Consider the following 22,593-nt stretch of genomic DNA (forward strand, 5'->3'; position numbering starts at 1 on the left):
GTTACCCATCATTGTATGAGCTGTGATGTGTCCAACATTTTGCACAGTTGACTGAGGCTCTAAACTCGCACTATCTATAGAACTTACCACAGGCTAAATGGAATAGTCTGAGGGGTAAATTTACTAAAATGGGATGTTTCCAATAGCAACCAATCCGATTCTACTTATTTATTTAGCTAATGGATGTAGGCCCTTATTCAGATCTGATCGCAGCACAAATTTGTTCTCAAAATAGGCAAAACCATGTGCACTGCAGGTGGGGCAGATGTAACATGTGCAGAGAGAGTTGGATTCGTGTGAGTTATTTTGTTTCTGTGCAGGGTAAATACTGGCTGCATTATTTTTACACAGCAATTTAGATTTCAGTTTCAACACACCCCACCCAAATGTAAAACTCCCTGCACATGTTACATCTGCCCCACCTGCAGTGCACATGGTTTTGCCTATTTTGAGAACAAATTTGTACTGCGATCAGATCTGAATAAGGGCCATAATCTCTTTAGTTGCTATGGGCAACCTCTTATCTTCATAAGAATTCCCATCTTAGTAAATTTACCCCAGAGTTGCTGGTGGTTCAGGATGGAACTTATATTAACTCTGAGGCTGTCCCATTTAGCCTCACATATTGTTTTTCGCCCCCCTCCCCAAGCAAGTGTGACTTCCCCCCCCCCCCCCCCCTAATTAAGCAATTGCAAGTTTCCAGTTTGCTTAATTACTCACCTTCCGCAACTGTGTCCCCTTCCGTATCCTGTGAGGCTGCGCTTCTGCAGTGGAACAATGGAGGGGGAGATGACCAGTGTACCTGTATAAGAGGCACATGTATGTATGTATGTATGTATGTATGTATGTATGTATGTATGTATGTATGTATTGTATGAGTCCCCCTCTTCCCAAATTTCATTTAGTAACTTTCAGGAATTAATTGATCCAACACTATTAACCCACTACCTCTTCACCCCAGCCAATACTATTGTCAACGGCCTCATACAGCAGCCGGCAGTTACCCCACGCTGCCACGGTCACTGACCTGGCACATCACCCAGCACTATTGCCTAAGCCACTGATTTGATACATTTGTCTGCACTGTTGACTGGCACTGACCTACCACATTGAACGGCACTATCGCCCCATGTTGCTAATCACTGACTTGATACATCCATTTGCACAGTTACTTCATGCTGCCCCAGTCACTGACGTGACCTATTAGAATCAGAATCAGCTTTATTGGCCAGGTATACTTGCGTATACTAGGGATTTGTTTTCGGTTTGCTGTGCAGCAGCCAGGTGGGTAACAAGTAAACAGAATACAGTATAAACAGGTGGGGGAACATGTACAGTCATATAGAAAGAGTGGACACCGTGCTAGATTATGTGCCAAGGTTTATGGTGCGACTAGACAGTGAGGTGTTCATGAGTTCACGTGTCAACAGGTGAACCAATTGAGGAAAGAAACTTTTTAGGCTTCTATTAGCTGGCACTATTGCCCTAGGCTGCCCAGATACATCAGCCGGCACTATTGCTGCAGTCACTGACCTGCCAAGCTTCTCCACGACAACCATCTCCGTGTTGTGGAGTAGGCTGTTCCGCTCTCTTCTTGTGTCACTGCAATGGTCATTCCGCTAGTACAGTCTTAATCCCATGAATATAGGAGGCCAATCTGCAGTTAGCTGTGTCAATAGACCACTTGATTATAATAGATTTAAACATCTATGGATTTTAAATGCAAAATGGAATACTTGGTACTTGTTTCCTATCTGGGCGCCCGCTACGTTAATTGCGCACCATGCTATTCTCCGTATAAAAATCGGATCGCATCGCATCGGATACCACAAATGCACATACACGATATTGAACGATGCAATGCGATTTCGTTCCCGCTTTTATGGTTGGCCCATAGGATGGCCCATCTGTAACACTACTGTATTTATTTACCCTTCAAAGCCCTCCCCTTGTCACATCTGCACAGAAACACAGTATTGACGTCAACCCGAAGCGTGGCGAGGGGCGGCGGTACGCGTCCTCCGACTTTTTCATACCCCCACTATCCACGTCGGCGTGGAGTTGAGAATAGAAAGTGTGGCGAGCGCAGCGAGCCACCGAGCCCGAAGCGTGGCGAGCGGACGCGGATACTTCACAGGTATCCGTGTCCCCTCGCGGGCTTCACAGGTATCCGTGTCCCCTCGCGGGGCTCGCCACGCTTCGGGCTCGGTGGCTCTCTGCGCTCGCCACACTTTCTATTCTCAACTCCACGCCGACGTGGATAGTGGGGGTATGAAAAAGTCGGAGGACGCGTACCGCTGCGCTCGCCACGCTTCGGGTTGACATCAATACTGGGGTGGCGTTAACAATGGAGGCGCATTTTAAACCATCAGGGGGGGGTTTCCTATACAAATCGTGGGTTTGCGGGGTTATTACATTGAAATAAATGGTCCCTGAGACCCGATTTTACATTGAACATTGATTCCAATGTAAAAATCAGGTTGATCGCGTCACCGCATGCGATGCGATCCGATTTAAAATGAAATCGGATCGGATAGCATCGTATGCCATCAGACATCATCGAGTATCGGATCCGATGCGATGCGATCCGATTTCATTACGGTGCCGTACGTAGAAAACCTGGGCGCCCAGATAGGAAACAAGTACCGAATACTTAAATGTAGGATAAAACAATCAAACAGATAAGAACTAAAAATGCTAATTTCTTTAAAAAAAAATTGTAAAGTAAAATTCCAGTTGCTGAACAGAGGAAATGAGGTGATCATACTCCTGTGTCATCTGCAGCCCCATTATTCACGTCGGCGTGGAGTTGATTTTATAAAGTGTGGCGAGCCACCGAGCCCGTAGCGTGGCGAGCGCCGCGTAATACCTGTGAAGTAATGCGCGTCCCCTCACTGCGCTCGCCACACTATATAAAATCAACTCCACGCCGACGTGGATAGTGGGGGTAGGAATAGGTCGGAGGACACGTACCCCCGCCCCTGCGGGCTCGCTGCACACGCCACGCTTCGGGGTGGCATTAACAATGGGGGGCCATTTGACATATACGGGGGGGGGGGGGGTATGCAATAAAAATTGGGGTGTACGGTGTCTTTTACATTGGGCCCAATGTAAAATTGGGCCTCAGGGACCATTTTACATTGATTCCAATGTAAAAATCGCGTCGATCGCATGCGAATTGGTTGCATGCGATGGACGCGATTTTTTAGGTCCCGATCAATGCAATTAAGATTTCTGGCGCCATGCTAGGAAACAAGTACCAATCCTCCTTTCAATGTTTAACAGCCAGTGGTAATGTAATGCTGCCCAGACATTTGTGCCCATATTGCGTACATTCATCGATTTCGACCACATCTGGCCCATAAATTGAATGATTGTATGCATTTTTAAAGGACCGGTCAACACGATGCGCGGGCACGCCGTTGAATGTTGCGTCGATAGATATTATGTGCTGCACATAATATCTATCGAATTGCAGAAGCAATCCCATGGGTTTTTAACCACATGCGATCGCTCAAAAGAAATCCGTGTGTGGGGCCGTAGGGAACACTTTCGGCTGCATGGGGTTTGGGGAGAGGGGGCTGGAGGGACCGCTGGTGGCATGGGAGAGGGTGGGCAGAGGAGTAGCGTAGCGGGGGTCAGCGGTGGCGGTAGAATTGTTTAAAACACTGGGCAGCACTCTGAGCTCAGCCAATCAGAGGGCCACCCAGTGTTTAAAAAAAAAAAAAATTCAAATTTTGCTGCTGCGTTGACCTCTGCTATACTTTACTCCATGCCCTGTCCGCATCGGATGTTGTATTGCAAGATGGCATGCAACATCGGGTGCTGAAAGAGGGCATTTTTTTGGTGTAGTGTATGGGTAGCATACGATTACCCATGGCTTGTCACTGTACTGGTCTATGGTACTAAGCCATGACGAGATATCAAATGCTAGCCAATTAGTTTCCATAATGGTCAGGATTGTTAATGACCTCAGGTGTGGAATAGCTTAGACCAAGGGTCCTCAAACTATTTTGCTCTGGGACCCCATCAGACAATAAAAATAATTACAGGATCCCAGTAGGTTACAGCAGAAGGTCATCACATCACATGTGTAGTCAGCAGACAGCACATACATGGCAGCATTGTGGAGGCACAACATGATGGGAGGAGTCTGATATAACAGACAATTCATAATCTATGACATCCTCCACAGCTTACTACATCTGCCCCTTGGGAGAGAAATACAGATTGAGATATTCCAATTAGATCCTGTAATTTTTCAAACACAACCTACAACATGGGAGGAAGGAGCTGGTTGGCTGGTGCGCTCCAAAGTCTACATAAGACAAAGTCTATCAATAGCTGACCAGTGGGAATACCCCTATTACCAGCAATGGTGACTCAGAACTGCGCATGATATAGAAGCCCACTGCCAGCGGTGGCGCACACGTGGTCCTGAACATTTGTCAGAAAAGGCCAATTATGCTGATGTGCAGGAAGCGCAAAGTACCCTAATTGAAGTGGTATTCTAAGTAATCGCATGTAAAATATCGCCCAGTGTGTATGCAATGAATGATGCACACTCCCATGGGCCATTTAATTAAAAAAAGTATGTGCAGCACATACTTTGTGAAATGCGATGGGAGCACGCATCGCACCATATATGGAAACCTTAAGTAGATATGCATCCAATAAACCAAGCATGTCCAAACTATGGCCCTCCAGCTGTTGGGAAACTACAAGTCCCATCATGCCTTGCCTCAGTTTTGCTTTTAGGGAATGTTAAACTATTGCAAGGCATGCTGGGATGTGTAGTTTCACAACAGCTGGAGGGCCGTAGTTTGGACATATACCAATAGAGCAGGCATGTCCAACGTTGGCCCTCCAGATGTTGTTTAACGACAAATCCCAGCATGCTTTGCCACAGTTTTGCTATTAGAGAATGCTAAAACTATTGCAAAGCATGCTGGGATGTGTAGTTTCACAACATCTGGAGGGCCAACGTTGGACATGCCTGCATTAGAGGATGTGGAGTGTGGTGGGTACTTCCCAATTCCAAGGGTAGACGCTGGGTGTTTAGTAACTCTAAATAAATGATGGTCTGGATAGTAGTAGTCTGGATTTAATTGTGAGGGAACATCTAGGGCTGGTTCAGACCATGTACTCAATAATGGGAGCAAGTGGGTGTAGGTCTGACAGGTTTTACAATGTATCATAAACACCTAAACACCCTCTGGCTCTAGTTATCGGCTAAATGGTCTGAGCCAGCCCTGGATGTACCACAACTTGATCCAGACACTTACTATTTGGCTTTACCAAACACCCAGCAACTACCCTTTGAATCAGAAAACACCCACTAGACTTCACATCCTCTAGTGGTTTATTGGACACCTACCACCATACCATTATTCCTTGCCACAGTGTAGGACAGTGGTTCCCTAACTTTTTGAATCATGGCACCCTTGAGTATCAGAATATTTTTACCAGCACTCCTAGGCCAAAAGTTGGTTACTAATTTCACAAAAAATATTGTAAGTTGTGATTTAAATGTTTTCCTTAGGTCCACTTATGTGGTGAGAAACAGGATTCACTTCTATTTACCCGTATATTCTTAATTGTAAGCCACAAGCACTGATTTTGCCTATTTCATTGGCCATAAATAATTTGAATTGGTTCTGGACAACCAACCTGAGGCACCTCAGGCGCACAGTTTGGGAACTACTGGTGTAGAAGGCACTGTTTACGAAAGATCACTTCAATATTATAATTCCAATATAGGGACAGACTATTTAACAGTGATTTTAGGCCATTTTCTAAAGTAATGCAATACCCCTTTCACATCGCACTTTTAAAACGGTATATTGCCGGTTTTTTTTCCATTTTAAAATGTTTAAGGCTGCAATGTGAAAGTGCCAGAGTTGATTTACCGGTTAAAGTTCACCGGTATTTTTACACGGTTCAAAGCCGTTTTTTTGTCAGTTTGAACAGCTCTATTTCAATGGCTTGAAACATGTCCCTTGGGGGTTAAACGGGTTGAATGGTATCAAATGATTTTTAAAACGGTTTTCACCTGCAATGTGAAAGGTCTCAAGGCTCAGACCCGTTTTAAAGTCCCATTTAAGAATACCGTGTCATTACCCATTTCTGCAATGTGAAAGCAGTATAAGTGATTGCTTAAAAAAACAAAAGCAGTGATGTGGCCATAGCAATGCACTTCCGAGCATAACTTTCTTCGTCTAGAGCAGGCATTCCCAACCACGGTCCTCAAGGCACACCAACAGTGCAGGTTTTAGTGATATCCAGGCTTCAGCACAGGTGGATTAATCAGAATCCCTCAGATACTAATGAAGTCACCTGTGCTCAAGTCTGGATATCTACAAAACCTGCACTGTTGGTGTGCCTTGAGGACCGTGGTTGGGAATGCCTGGGCTAGATTTATACTGCATGTAGTATACTTAGTTTACCATCTCTACACCCCATAAGTCTAAGGAACATTTTATTCCAAAGTTTAAATTTTACAACGGGACAAAATCACACACGTTGAGTATCCCTTATCCGAAATGCTCAGGACCACGAGCATTCTGGATAAGGGATTTTTCCGAATTTTGGAATATTTTTTTTTAAACATACTTACCTGTCCCCTGATGGTCCCCCAGCACAGTCTCTGGCATCTCCAGTGGTCACCAGCACGTGCACAATGCACTCCTGGGATCGCTGGAGACAACAGCGAGGATGCTGAAGGCTTGCCATGGACGGTTTTGAGTCATTCGGATACGTGAAGCCGAGAGAGCGAATGAGTATGTATGTACACACACACACAATGCTGTGCATCGGGCAGTGACAGCCATCAGCCCCTGCCTAGCATATAAGCATGTCATCTTGTTTACAGTGCCAATTGGTACATTGCACACCCTGACATTTGCTGGTGATCATTGCTTTAATATAGGGAGCAGCAGTATTGTTATGTAACACCACCATCCCTAATCCTACAGGTACCCTTAGTCACAGGCTTTGCTTTCTGCGAACCCCTTTCCCACTAAGTTACTGCAGCTGGCAGGCACCCTAGATTTAGACAGTATAGGAGACTGTCTCAGTGGATATGGCAGGGGTAGAACGTGAGCCAGGTCTTGCATGGGTAACTAATTAGCTTCCCACCTCCCCCTAAATTGCTAGCTAATCAAGCCATTTTAACTTACAGAAACCCAAGGCCGACTAATACTCTCTTCACATCAGAAAAACAACCCAGTTTGATCTAAGATCTTAAGGGGCCTTTCTAAATTTCCTGGGTCCAGCAACCTGGCACTCCGATCCAGGGTTAGCTGCGCAGTGTGAGTGGGTAACTCAGGTCCAATTCACATTATGGCAGGCATGTCCAAACCGTGGCCCTCCAGCATGCTTTGGTTTCAGCATTCCCTAACAGCAGAACTGTGGCAAGGCATGATGGGACTTGGTAGTCTCACAACAAGCTGGAGGGCCATAGTTTGGACATGCCTGCACTATGTTTTTTGTAGTGTCAGCTCCAGGCACTGCCTACTCCACCACCCCTTAATAATGCACCTCCACTCTGCCTGCCCCCCCCAATAATCAGAGTCAGCAACCCACTGACATGAAGAACCTTCATCCAAAGTCAGGTGCGACCCAACATTTACAGTGTGAAACAGGTATAGTGTGGTGCCTTCCATTCACCTCTTCCCCATCAGGAAAGCAGACACAAAGAATACACATATACAAAGAACTTTAATCTGATATTAATATACAAAAGTTATAAAGTTTCATATTTTACATTAAAACCTGACAAACATGGAGAAGTGACAGAAGGACAGGTTACTACTCAAGACATCCAATCGTTTCAAGGCACCATCAATCCTTGCTAAGGAAGAACTGTACAGTCCTGAACATTCAACAGTTTATAGTGAAAATTCTCAGCTCTGGAATAAAAACAGTGTGCTGCTGCTAGGATTGTTCTGGCTCCCCCTGCTGGTATTCAAGAGTTCTGCACCTTGGGAGCCAAAACAGGCGAGACCGCAGCCATGTTTGTGTAGTCCTGCTACACAGCAGCCTTAACGTGTATGGCACCAGCCTTAGAGTTCTGCAGTTTCTCCACCATAGTACGGGCGTAGCGCAGTCTGCTTGCCAGCTCCTTGCAGCAGCCAAATTCTTCTATCAGGCTCAACTTGTAAGTGTGGAATTCCCGTTTCTCATCAATATAGGACACAGCAGCCATAAGTGGACACAGAATGATCTTGGTGTGATCCTGGAAATGAGGCACACGTTACATGGGGAATAGTAAATATGCCATGAGATCTATGTCAGATTGAGCTTTCTGCAATGCACTTAGATCGGACCATTACAACAGTCGATTGCTAGCCAGGTGTAGCAGCAGCGAGTGCAAAGAGGCCCCTTGGCAGAGATCCTATTATCCATCTATGGGGGCCGTAGACCCCAACAAGGGAGAATAGCCCCCATCAGTCGGAATCCCGACTGTCGTCATTTACACAGTTGGGATTCTGATGTTGTAGTACTGACAGTCCGAATCCGGACTGTCGGGCAGTCATCTGGCACCCTTACTAACCTCAATGCACAACAGTTCAAGTTTAAAGGTGGCCATACAATACTGCAATGTATGGCCATCCAATCAACCTGGGACCTTCCGGGTGGCAGGATTTCGTGTGATTAATCGCATGCCACCCCTGCTGCTGGAAGGTGTCAGACCTGCATTCAGGTTTGACGAGCAAGTAATTATGCATCACACCAACTGCTTGTCATTCACATACAATTTGTCCATTTTCCCATCCTGATCAGTCAGAAAGACCCAAATCGCTGTCATGTTTGGGCACAGAAACAGATGAACTAAGTCACCAAGCATAAATTAAAGCTATCCTTTAAACCTGTACTGCCAATCATTAAACACCTAATTAACACTTAAGTTTTTACAAATGTCCAGGTTTGGTATCTAACAGCCAGTTCCCCCTGTAGAATCTGGTGGTTTGGTCCAGACTCCCAGAAAACGTAAATTCTTTATGATGGTATGTATTTGCCAAGAGTGTAAGAGGCGAGGTCCCTAGTTGATGGTCATTGGTGCTCTTACCTGGAAGAAGTTTATCTGGACCGTTCCATTACTCAAGTGTAAGATAATCGCGCTCCGTGTGCGGAACCAGGTACGAAGGAAGGGAAGGCGGGCCAGCTCATCACCTTCCCGAGGGGTGATATTAGCACCAGCCTTCAGCAGATGTTCACTCATGTAGTTCCTGAAGTATTTCAGTAGTGTGATCTGCAGGGGGAAGGAAATGGATCACGTAAGGAATGTGGCAAAATTTCATGCTAGAGATTAGCTGGTTAATACGGTTCTAATGGAAGGGGGCGGGGGGATGCTGCGAACAAGGCAGCATGTGTCTGCATATTGACCAGTTTGTACCCATAACTCACTCTAGATTGGCAAGGGTATTACTGAGAAGGCTACTCACATGGCTATGGACAGGTAGAGTTCTGTATTTGAATCTGTACTTTGATTGCATTGTTATATTTACCTTCTTAGTTAGAGTTGGTGGGTAAGAGCGCACGTTGAGGTAAGACTCTGCGTTATTCCTCTCTATATACTGAAGACTATCGCCATCATTGTACATTATCAAGCGAGTCGAGTCATTGAACAGCACGCCAACACTGTTATCACACAGCTGGTAACCTGGTAAGGAACACAATACAGTTTAGTTACCTAGTATACTATGGATAGAAGACACCAAGCTGGTTGTTACTGAGCCTTCCTTACCTAGTCCATACTTGTCAGAATAATCCACCCATTTGCTGACCCAGAATATTGGATTGCAGGCAGGATCCTCCGCTTCGTCTGCAAAGTGCAAGCAGTGCATTAGAGGAACATACCTTCTATAGGATATGCCAGCATCCCAAGGTTTTAGCGTATTCCAGGCTTCAGCACAGATTGCTTAACCCCTTCATGACAGAGCCATTTTTTTCAAATCTGACATGTTTCACTTAAGTGGGGATAACTTTTTTTTGCTTTTACTTATCCCAGTGATTTTGAGATTGTTTTCTCGTGACACATTGTACTTCAAGTTAGTGGTAAATTTGGGTCGATACAGTCTGTGTTTTTTTGTGAAAAATACCAAAATGTCGTGAAAAAATGGAAAATTTTGCAATTTGCAAAATGTCACATTTTCTGCTTGTGAGACAAATAAACATACCACTCAAAATAGTTAACTAACAAAGACCATATGTCTACTTTATGTTTCCATCATTATTTCAACCTCCTTTTCATTATTTTGGACACTAGGAGGCTTCAAATATGAATAGCAAATTCTCAAATTTTCAAGAAAATTTCAAACACTGATTTTTTTAGGGACCAGTTCAGTTCTGATGTGACTTTGAGGGACTTGTATGTGAGACACCCCCATAAATGATGCCATTTCAAAAACTGCACCCTCACAGTATTCAAAACAGCATTTTGGAAGTTTGTTAACCCTTTAGGTGTTTCACAGGAATTAAAAGAAAGTGTAGGTGAAATTTCAAAATTTCATTTTTTTGCAGATTTGCAAATTTAATACATTTTTCTAAGGAACACAGTAGATTTTACTAGAGAAATGTGACTAAAAATTGATTCCCCCAATTCTTTGGTTTTCATAAATATCCTATATGTGGCCCTAGTGTGCACGGTGACCAAACCACAGGCTTCATAATAGAAGGAGCACCTACTTGATTTTGGAGCCTCCTTTTTATGAGATTATTTTTTAGGCACCATGTAGGTTTCTAGGCACCATAAGATGCTAAAAGTTAGGTACCCCCCCACAAGTGACCCCATTTTGCAAACTACACCCTTCAGGGAATTCATCTAGGGGTATAGTGTACATTTCAAACCCCAGGGGTTTCACCAATTGTGGTACAACTGGGCAGTGAAAATGAAAAAAATTAATTTTTCATTTTCACAGCTCAGTTGTATCAAAATTGGTGAAACCCCGGGGGGTTTGAAATGTACACTATACCCCTTGATGAATTCCCTGAAGGGTGTAGTTTGCAAAATGGGGTCACTTGTGGGGGGGTTCCACTGTATGGGTGTTTCGGGGGTCATTCAACCAGAATCTGTGCTGCAAAATCCAAAAATCACTCCTTCCCTTCTGAGTCCTGCCATGCACCCAATTGGTATTTTTTGGTCACACATGAGGCATTGCCGTACTCGGGAGAAATTGGGGCACAGATTTTGGGGTGCTTTGTCTCCTTCATTCCTTGTGAAAATGAAAAATTGAGCCAGATCTGCATTTTTGTGTAAAAAAATGTAATTTTTTACACAAAAATGCAGTTCTGGCTCAAAATTTTTTATTTTCACAAGGAATGAAGGAGACAAAGCACCCCAAAATCTGTGCCCCAATTTCTCCCGAGTACGGCAATGCCTCACGTGTGACCAAAAAATACCAGTTGGGTGCATGGCAGGACTCAGAAGGGAAGGAGTAATTTTTGGTGGTGGAATGAATGGTGGGTGCTATGTCGCATTAGCAAGACCCCCGAAGCACCAATACAGTGGAACCCCCCCACAAGTGACCCCATTTTAGTCACCAGCTTTGGGAGGGGGGCTGGCGCTGCAGCAGCCGGGTGGGTGGGAGGGAGGGGGCTGGCGATCGGTGGTAATCGGTGCGGTATACACACATATATATTTTTTTTTTTTTCAGTGCATATATTTAATTTTATTACTTTTTCTGCAGCTTGATGCTGCTGCTGCGGGGGGGAGGGGGGAGGAGGGCAGCTTGATGCTGCTGCTGCGGGGGGGAGGGGGGAGGAGGGCAGCGCTGCGTGCGCTCCAGACGCTCCGGGGGAGCTGCTGCTGCCGGGTGAGTGCCCGGCGGGTGCGAGGGGGGGGCTGCACATCGGTGGTGATCGGTGCTGTACCTGACAGCACCGATTACCACCGATCCCTGTGTTACCGAGCGGCTTAGCCGCCGGTAACACAGGAAACTGTGAATGGCTGTTCAGATTTGAACAGCCAATCACAGCGATCGCCGACCGGGGGGGCACCCCTGCCCCCCCTGGGCGGCGAGGGGGGATGTCTGCTGTCAGGGACAGCAGACATCACCTAACTGTCACTGCGTCTCTAGACGCAGTGACAGTTAGAAGTCATGACGTACATGTACGTCAAATGTCGGGAAGTACTTCCCGACCATGACGTACATGTACGTCAAATGTCGTGAAGGGGTTAATCAAAATAACTAAGGAACCAAGTCACCTGTGATCAAGTACAGGCACGCCCAAAGTCTGGACAGTGTTCCATGAGGACAGTGTTTGGGAATGCCAATCTATACAATTACTGCCCTCATTTTGTAAGTGTGAACAGTCAGCAGCATAGAAGCATCCATAATCCAGACGGGATGATGTGTGCATGCAGCCAGGAGGTACCACAAGGCATAGCTACATCATGTGCATGCAGCCAGAAGGTACCATAGGGCATAGCTACATCATGTGCATGCAGCCAGGAGGTACAACAAGGCATGGCAACATCATGTGCATGCTTAGGCTAAGTGTTCAAACTGAAATTTGAGTATACACCCGTTTTATCCCCAGTTAATTGGTATGCATCGGGCCAGGGGCTCAGCGCGTGACCTCCCAATGCTGACAGGGTTCTAGTATAGCAGATTGTTGGTGTCTAGATCAAGCACTTATGGTTTAGTTAGATGCCTAAATATAGTAGACAGGCCATAAAAAAAACCTGGACACAAGAGTAAGGTCGACTGGAACATGATTGACAGTTACTAGGTCAACACGAGTGTCATTCCACCCCCCCCCCCCCCCCCCCCCCCGTGTCAACGTATCAATATGTAGATATTAAGCTTGCAAGCGGGGCCCTCCTACCTCTATGTCAGTTTATTTCTACTGAGTTTGTTTTATCACTTGTCTCCAATTGTAAAGCGCAATGGAATATGCTGCGCTATATAAGAAACTGTAAATAAACCTGTCAATATGGATATTGTATGTGTCCCCTCAACATGCTTTGGGCATGGTGCCTCGCTACACTCAGCATGCTATTATGATCCAGGCTCACTTAGATGGAGAAGTATGAACCAAGTCGTTCTGAAGCAGACCATGAACTTGTGTCGACCTAATGTTTGTGACCATCTTCCATTACTGTCAACTATCTTCAGGAGTCAACTAGACGCGGTTGACAACGTGATTGTTGTTTGCAGGTGTGTTATGCTATCAGCCAATGTTCCTGCTGCAGCACTGCATACACCTGTACCAACATTCGTTCACCCGATATCAGGCCGGCGATTGTACACCGCTTCACTGTGGTGGAGTACCCGGGCTTGTGTGGTAATTGGTTGCTACCATTGGTAGGCAGCTATCGCTGTGTTTTCCATGTATTGGGCCAGAATCAAATAAGGAGAAATCATATGACCAAGGGGGTTTACAGAAGCCCATTTCTGATCATGCCTCCATTAGGCCACAAGCAAAAGTCCACAGAACACTGTTAGTTGAGTCCACCCCATGTGGACTGGAAGCTAGAGGCAGGGCCCTACAATACGAAGCCCTGGTCTGCACACTGACCTTGACGGATCACAGCTTTCTCTGACGGTTTAGCAGCATTGACACTATTGAGATGTTCCATCATGTCAGACAGGTAACAGTCTGCAGGTTCTGCGTTCTCTGGTGGAACCATCTCTTCATCCTTACAAGGTGCCATTTGTTTCTCTACTTGTGGAGAGTCCTGGCCTGCAGGAGACAGCATGAAGGAGGAGTGAGGGGACAAAACACTTGGAAGGCTTCTTATGAAGAGCTGAAGCAATGGGGCACTTACCTTTGTTTATAGCAGTAAGTGGTTTCCTGAAACTCTGCTCAACACTGCTGGGTGCAATGGAGAAGCGAGGGGGCACAGTCAGGCAGGTAGTGGGCAGTCGGGTGGGAATGTAACCCATGGTGAAGAAGTCATCTGTGAGTAGCTCATCTATAGTGGGTCTGGTTGTAGGATCAGAACGGAGCATTTTCTGTATGAGGGCTGCTGCTATAGGGTTAATGTGCTGCAAGACAAAGTAACAAATTGGTCAACTACAATTAGCCAAGACCTGGATAAAATGTAGGCCACAAGGCACATCTTGACATCACAGCTGCGGTACACAACACCAGAAAAAAAAAAAAGAACTAATTTTCCTGGGTATTTTAGGGTCTAAGGCCTCTACATTGCAGTGGAAGAGATTGCCAAACACTGAACATGTTCTGCCATGCACACATTTGCAGAGACGAGTGCTACAGATGCAGTGGTCATGTGCTTAGTGTATTTAGTCTAACTGCAACCTGAATCTTCCTGCAATTACTGCCTGCAGACAGGAAGTCATGCCTCCTACTGACTGGTCACTAAGGCAGATGGTCTGCATTTACCAGCTGACACAGAACCCTACTATTGCGCACTAACCAGCGGCAATAGCTTACCTTGGGAATTGCATATTCATTCTTCTTAATCCTTATGTAGGTTTCCTTTAGGCATGATGTTTCAAACGGAGGCTTACCAACCAGTAGTGTGTACCTATGGAAGAGACCAATTACTACCTCTAGCTTTCAGGATGTAGTACGATCAGTGTATGGGCCAATCACATCCACTAATGACCATTTCTAAGCACCAGACCCCACATCTATGCAATACTCACATGATGCATCCTAAAGACCAGATGTCCACTTCAAAGCTGTGGCCTTTTTTGCCCAAAACCTCTGGTGCAATGTAGTTGGGTGTCCCGCAGAGGGTTTTCTTCCGCTCTCCATCGAATTCCACTTTCGTTGCTAGCCCAAAATCACCTGAAGAGATAAATTCTGTTTAGTTCTTATTCAGGGCAAGTGTTCTGAATAAGGCAACACAAGTGACACTAGGTATAAAAGGTCAAGGTGTGCATGTCTGCTATAGTACTATCTGTCCTGCAGATCACTCTAGAGCAGGCATGTCCAACCTCCGGCCCTCCAGTTGCTGTGAAACTACAAGTCCCATCATGCCTTGCCACAACTTTGCCATTAGGGAATGCTAAAACTATGACAAGACATGCTGGGATGTGTAGTTTTAAAGCTGGAGGCCCACATGTTGGCAATGCCTGCTCTAGGGTGTGAGGTTATGAAGATCTTGGCTGGCCTTAGACTCTGGCAATCATGAAGAATTGACGTGTGCCGGAACACTGGCCAGTCTAGTTTACCTATTGTAAAGGAGCAGGCACAGAAACTGGCTCACCCCAATATGGCAACCACAAGTCCATAGGAAGGGTGTTTCAGCCTGTTTGGTAGACTATGCTAATTAGTATCACAGTGAAGTGGCTCAACACAACAGTGGACTGGGAATTCAGCAATGCATGTACTAGCGGGTACACATGCAAGCTCTGATTGTATACTTTCAGGCTGCTGCAAGATGCCTGGTGCCAATCCTAGGGAATAATATCAGATGTTTCACATGCACTTCTACCATCCAATACATACCAAATAGCCATCAATTGCTACTTAGCAGATATGCATGTTGCAATAAATGCATCGCCATTAGCTTGCCATCCCTGGCCAAGGCTAATATGTAGAAGTCTATTAGATCACTATTTAAGAATGAAGAGCCATTGCTCCTGGGCATGCAGACTATTGTACCCATGCACCCTAGTATGTGTGGTCTGTATGATGCTCTGCAAGCTCTAGTGTATGGTTACTATACAATGCATCAGCTGACATGCCAGTGACGGAAGTCTGTAGAACACTGCAATATACATAGGCATCAATAGACAAGTTAACGTTACCTATTTTGACCTCCATCTCATCATTAAGGAAGAGGTTCCCAAGTTTAAGATCTCTATGGATGACCTTGTTGCTGTGAAGATACTGACAGGCCATGATCGTTTGGCGCAGATAATAACGAGCTTCGGGCTCAGTCACCGCTTTCCTCCTCTTGTGCAGCTCCAACAGAGACTGGTGAGAGTATAAAGATAAGAGCCATAAGCCACTGTCATACAATGCATGAGTAACTGGTCTGACAGGAAAAAAAAAGCTTTCAGGTGCATTCAGTTGCAGTAAGACAGCAAAACCGGGATAAAGTAATACAAATGCCAGTGTTTAATTTATATAGTCCTGCAACGGTGCAATACTACATGACGGACAGCAGGTGGCAGAGTCAGCAGGCTGCAGTTATGGAAACAGCTCTTAAGCCTCAGGACGTACAGTGCCGGTAACTGACACATTCCAGAACGGGTGTCGTGGCTCAGGGAGAGGGTCGAGTTTTAGAACTAACATTATATAATCCCCCTTCATATCCCAAAAGTCGATGTGGGCACCCAATGCAGCAACTGAGCACTCAACCTACATAACCCCCCCCCCGGGTATCACTGTGCGCCCCAAGCCCTCCGCCCCCACCAGGTACACTAGTGCATTACATACCAATTGTGCCAAGTAACGGCTGCTGCAGCACCTCTGCTATGACCAAGCTGTCAATCATGGTGGCAGACCGATCCGAGTAAGTTCGGGGCTGCATCCTATTACACAAGTAACAGCTTCCTAAACAAGCGACCTGTGCCCCCCCCCCAAGGTGCTGGGTATGGCCACAAGACCATGCATACCCCAGGACACACGAAATCCTCCCTAGTAACCAGCCTGCAGAGTCTGGCCCCAAGCGCTTACACTCTACCCCAGGAGACAAGATACCCTCCCCTAGTAAGCGACGTGGGCAGTAGGGACCCAAGATCCCTAGCATAGCAGATCCCTTTACCGGGAGGTGACCTGGGGTCGCTGCTATGGAATCAGTGCTGGCAGTCACCGCTGGGACTTTTAGTCCAACGGTCCTGAATATACCAGATCGCCGCCCCGCCTGGCCTTACGTACCCTCCGCCGGCAGAGCTCCAGCACCACGTAGACAAAGTCATTGTCCTCGAAGAAGCCGTGGAAGCCGACCACATGTTTGTGCGCCAGGCTGCGCTGGATGGCGATCTCCATGGTCATCTTGTCCTTCTGGTGCGGCTTCAGCAGCATGGTCTTCGGCACGATCTTACCGGCGTACACCACCCGGTTGCTCAGGTCCGTGATCTCGTAGCACTTGGCGAAACCGCCCTTGCCAAGGAAACGACCGCGGATGTAGCGGCGCCGGGTGCGGCTGTCCACCAGGACCTCCGGGATTTCCTTCACCGCTGTGGGGGCTCCGGGCACCCCGGGCGGCTTGGCGGGCACTGCGGCAGTCCTGGCGTCTATCTGGGCCATGACTGCGGTGTCGGGGCTGAGAGGTTAGCGGCAAAGTGCGGGGACGGTTCAGGCTGCTTCGGCGCCTGCTGCTGCTGCTCTCGCTGACTCTGCTGCTCTCCCGGCCCCACAGCCGCCGTTGGTTTTGAAGCACAATGCGCGATCCGGATTGGTCGCTATGATTTAAATTCCAAAGCTGCCGGCCGCGGGGCACCATGGGAGAGGGGAGATTTAAAGGACTGGTGAGGATCAACAAGCTTTATTGGCAACGTGAACACAACAACGTACAAAGGAAGTTTGGCTGGCCGTCACATTCTGTGCTGCTGATAATGATTTCAGCTTTAATCAACATTATCTATCTATCTATCTATCTATCTATCTATCTATCTATCTATCTCATGTCTGTCATGGTAATGGTATAGGGGGTCGACAATGTCTAGGCTGACAGTGACTAGGTCGACACCTAAAAATGGTCGATATACCATAAGTCGACATTGACGTAAGGTTGACACAATCTTAAGGTCAACATGGACATGGTAGATGCTCAAAAGGTCGACACAACTTTTTGACAGTTTTGTGTATATTACGATGGACAGTGGACACAGTTTAAGTGTACGCGCTCGCCATGCTTCAGGCAGGGTGCCCTGGTGCCTCGCTATGCTCGGCACACTTATATTCTCACTAGATACCACTTCGATAGTAAAGTATGAACCAAGTTGGTCTAAACAAAAAAAACATGAAAAACTCATGTCGACCAAGTCCATGTTGATCTGTCAATATCAACCTACGTCATGTAGACTGTTTTTAGGTGTCGCCTTAATCATTGTCGACCTGGGGACCGGATACCTCGTCAGTCTCTGTCATGTCTTACTATCTATTTATCTGACTTCAGCTGGGTATAATACAACATCAGATTAAATGCATGGCAGACACTACTGACAGCCTGTAACTCTGCAGATGTCTTGGCCATACACTGCAGGATTTCTCGCTGTACAGGACCATGGCATCTGGGTTACTTCACAAGAGTGAATACATTTCCCCATTCCTTCCATGTGATTGGGCAGGGGATAGGTCGTCCGCGGGTCATCTGCTGCAATGCATGTATTTTACAGCAGGTCTGTTGCGATGCGTAATCCATCAGAGCTACTGGGTCGCATGTGCTGCTTGTAGGATGTAACCAGCCTGCCTGGTTTGGCTGGGATCGCATACGAAACATCTTATGCACAAAAGACTGCATACAGTGTATCGGATGCGATCCTGCTGTCCGGTTAGTTGCCAGGCGGTTCAAAAGGGATTACGTGCAACTTCTCCCCTCGTGCAGGACACAATTGTGCAGGACACAAGTGTATGGTCGTATAATTGTGCACTCACGCAGTGCAGCTGAGTTGCTCACCTAATAATGGGCGAGATGTACTAAGCCTTGAAAAGTGATAAAATGGAGAGTAATAACCACCAACCAGCTCCTGTCCTTTATCAAACACAGCCTGTAGCATGGCAGTTAGGAGCTGATTTGTTGGTTGTTTATGACTCTCCATTTGATCGCTTTTCAAGCTTAGTACCCAATATCAGTTCTGACCAGTGAATTATGGGAGAAAGCAGAAAAACATCATACTCTTCCCTACTCCTGTCACTGGGCGGGATGTATTAAAATACATCGCCGCCCATCGCACTGATGTTGATCACATATGTACTAACATATGCGATCAACATCGCAATGCAGTGACGGAGGCCCCCTGCAATACCTGTGAGGTGGTGTGTGGGGAGGGCCCCGTCACCTCCCTGGGCTCTCCTCACTCCCCCCACGCCAGGAAGCCTATGCAGGCGGTCACCGGCATCTCCTCCCCCCTGCAGCCGGAAGGACCTCCTGCTGCGTTGCTAGGGTGAGGAGTTTACCTTCCGGGTCCAGGCTTCCTGGAGGAAGATATGCCAGAGGGAGGGGGGTTAGCATCTGCAGCGGGGTCGGTGGAGGCGGTGGGTTGCAGCAGCTGTCGATAAGAAGCCCATAGGCTTCTATAGGGTATCGCCATCCAAAGGGGGCGATACCATGGGCAGCAAAAACACGGTTCACTGAAAATGAAGTAAAACCCCTGAAAACGGGGGTTTAACTGCATTTTTCCCTTAGTGCCACTGCCCACTATATGCAGAATTTTTTTCTTCAATAAAGTTTTTTTGAAACACCAATTAATACAATCTTTTACATTTCTTGTTGGAAGTTAATTGAAATATAACGATCAATGTGCACACTTTAAAATACAGTATGTTCTAGTCATAGGCAAATCTGGGGGGTGGTCCGGGCCCATTTTGTAGCTGAGGGATGGGTCTTTCCAACGAGCCCAGCCCCGTGTCTCTAGCCCCCTGGGAACCAGAGACACTGCCAGGCAAAGCTGGAACGTTTTCCCTATAGGATAACATGGGACCCGCTAATTCCGACCCCCACCCAGTTCTACGGCTGCCAGTTCCCCCTTCGGCATCACTGAAGCTCGAGCAGTGGCGTAACTAAGTTTTGGGCGCCCCCCCGCCGTTAGGGGGGGGCGCCCCCCCCCCGCCAAGCACCCCCAATCCCCCGCCGCCCATGCAAACCCCCCCCCAATCCCCTGCAGCCTTACCTATCGCGCTGGTCCCGGCGGCTCCGTTCTTCTTCTGCTGAGGACCACCACAAAATGGCCGCCCCCATACAGCAGACAGTTTCAGAGAACTGTGTGCTATATGGGGGCGGCCATTTTGTGGTGGTCCTCAGCAGAAGAACGGAGCCGACAGGACCAGCGAGATAGGTAAGTCTGCTGGGGATTGGGGGGGTGTAACTATAGCACCGCAGCCCCCGGCGCCCCCACATGCACAGCGCCCCCCCCCCCACGGTGGCGGGGGCTGCGGTGCTATAGTTACGCCGCTGAGCTCGAGGTTGATCTCAGTTGAACCCAAATCGCTGGGCCTTTAATCTGATACCAGGCTGGATCCATATTGGTTAATTGGTTCCAGGGATATTGAGGTTAAACAGTTTTTTTTTTTTATTTCTTAAATGTAATTTCATGACTGTTTATGTTCTTTGAGGTCAGATTTCTCTGGAACCAAACAGCCCAGTTTCACGGGACCAAAATCATTCAAAGCCAACTCAAAAGTTCTTCAATATGATATTACTCATGTAAATGGGTCAGTTGGTTCCGAAGATATAGCTGGTTGGTTAAAGGGGGGGTAGGGAGAGGGGAGTGGTTGTCTCTCCCCCTCACACCAGAAAATGCAGGGACTAGGCTGGTGTATAAGGGGTCAGCCTGGGAATGTCACTGCATGATCCTGGGACCATATTCCCGGGTAAATCCCTGCATTTTCTGTTGTGAAAGGGGTATTATTTGAAACAGCCGTGACCTGTAGTGCTCTGAATACAGCCGGGCAGCCCCCTGCTCTCTGCCCAGCTGTCAATGACTGTCACCCCTGCAGCTTCCGCTCCAATTCTTCTCCCCGCTTTCCCCTCAGCCCGCCCCCCCCCCTTAATCATGTGGTGCTGGCGCCCGGCGTGCTCCCCTGACGTCACGCACAACAACAGCGCGCACAATATTTAAAATGTCCACTCGGCTAGAGGGGACACCAGGAGGGGAGTGGGAGCGTGCTCTGCGCTGCACTCTGCTCCTCTTTCCATAGAAGCAGCTGCACCGCTCTCCATCTCTCCCTGCAACAGCAGCGAAGGCTCATATTAAAATTTACAGTAAGTGGCACTTTTGGGGGCATTGCTTAAGGGACGCTACAAGTGGCGGTATGTGGGGGCATTACGCATAATGTGTTGCTTAATGTGTAAGGGGCATTACGGTGTGCAGCATCATGTGTAAGCGGCATTATGTGTGCAGCAACATGTGTAAGGGACATTATGTGTGCAGCATCATGTGTAAGGGGCATTATGTGTGCAGCATCATGTGTAATGGGTAATATGGTGTGCGGCATCATGTGTAATGGGTACTATGGTGCCATCAAGCAAGAACCCCCTAGCAATGAGCACGTAGGTAACCAGCACTTATGTGGCAAATATGTAATGGGCATTACGGTTTGTTATATAGTATGTAATGGGCATCATGATGTGTGGCACAATGTGTAATGGGCATTATGGTGTGTGGCCTTATGTGTAATTGGCATTACGGTGTGTGGCTTTATGTGTAATGGGTATTACGGAGTTTGCTAAAATGTGTAATGGGCATTACTGTGTATGGTCTAAAGTGTAATACCACACCCTTTTTGTGATGCCACGCCTCCTTCCCATAAGACCACACACCCTTTTTTGACGTGCGGCTACGCCACGCAAAGGTCCCCCTACTGTTGTGTCTAGTTCTGGGACCACCCATTACCATAATTCTAGATTTGCCTATGGTTCTAGTGAGAAAAGAGAATGAGGAATATATTTATATCATGGGTACTTGTTTCCTAGCACGGCCACACCGATTTACATCGGGGTGGTCGTGTCGGAAAAATCGGGTCGATCGCATCGCATGCGATTTGGTCGCATGCGATGCGATCGACGCGACCGACCGATTTTGGACCCGATTTTTTTTTTTAATGAAATGTAAATCGGGTCCCTGGGACCCGATTTTACATTGGATTCAATGTAAAATATTCCCAACCCCCCCAAATGTCACGGCGTACACCCCACCCCACGATAGACGCCAACCCGAAGCGTGGCGAGCACAGCGAGCCCGCGAGGGGCGGCGGTGCGCGTCCTCCGACCTTTTCATTCCCCTACTATCCACGTCGGCGTGGAGTTGAGAATAGAATAGTGTGGCGAGCGCAGCGAGCCACCGAGCCCGAAGCGTGGCGAGCGCAGCGAGCCCCGCGTGGGGACGCGGATACCTTCACAGGTAAACGCGTCCCTTCGCGGACTTCACAGGTGTCCGCGTCGCCACGGACACCTGTGAAGCCCACGAGGGGACGCGTATAACTGTGAAGGTATCCGCGTCCCCTCGCGGGGCTCGCCACACTATTCTATTCTCAACTCCACGCCGACGTGGATAGTAGGGGAATGAAAAGGTCGGAGGACGCGCACCGCCGCCCCTCGTGGGCTCGCTGCGCTCGCCACGCTTCGGGTTGGCGTCTATCGTGGGGTGACGACGGGGACATCTAAAATGTGAAATGGGTCATATTGGCCCATTTCACATTTTTCAAATTTTTTCAGGATTTCAATGTTAAAAAATCTTTTAACATTGAAGCCTATGTAAAAATCGGGGGCATCGCGTCGGGACCTATGTTAATGGTCCCGACCGACGCGATGCCCCCGATATTTTACCTTTCCCGACACGATTTCAATGTTAAAATATTTTTTAACATTGAAGCCTATGGGGAAATCGCGGGCATCGCGTCGGTCGCGTCGGGACCATTGTTAACGGTCCCGACCGACGCGATGCCCCCGATATTTTGTCCTAGCCGGCCAAATGGACCTGATTTCAAAGGAAATCGGGTCCATCG

General features: G+C 47.4%; 1 protein-coding gene across 1 annotated transcript; it reads right to left on the reverse strand.

The window, feature by feature from the left end:
• Positions 1–7,703: 7,703 nt before the first annotated feature.
• Positions 7,704–17,349, reverse strand: PLK1 (polo like kinase 1). Its single transcript, XM_083152914.1, has 10 exons — positions 16,804–17,349; positions 15,729–15,897; positions 14,619–14,763; positions 14,404–14,497; positions 13,775–13,994; positions 13,525–13,689; positions 9,749–9,826; positions 9,510–9,664; positions 9,071–9,253; positions 7,704–8,236 (listed from the first exon to the last, which is right to left on the reverse strand). Exons 1-10 carry the CDS (start codon positions 17,173–17,175, stop codon positions 8,030–8,032), a joined length of 1,788 nt encoding a protein of 595 aa, XP_083009040.1. The 5' UTR covers positions 17,176–17,349; the 3' UTR covers positions 7,704–8,029.
• Between the last annotated feature and the right edge of the window lie 5,244 nt (positions 17,350–22,593).

This window comes from Crinia signifera, chromosome 7 (assembly GCF_055691185.1).
Source record: "Crinia signifera chromosome 7, ASM5569118v1, whole genome shotgun sequence".
NCBI lineage: Eukaryota > Metazoa > Chordata > Amphibia > Anura > Myobatrachidae > Crinia > Crinia signifera.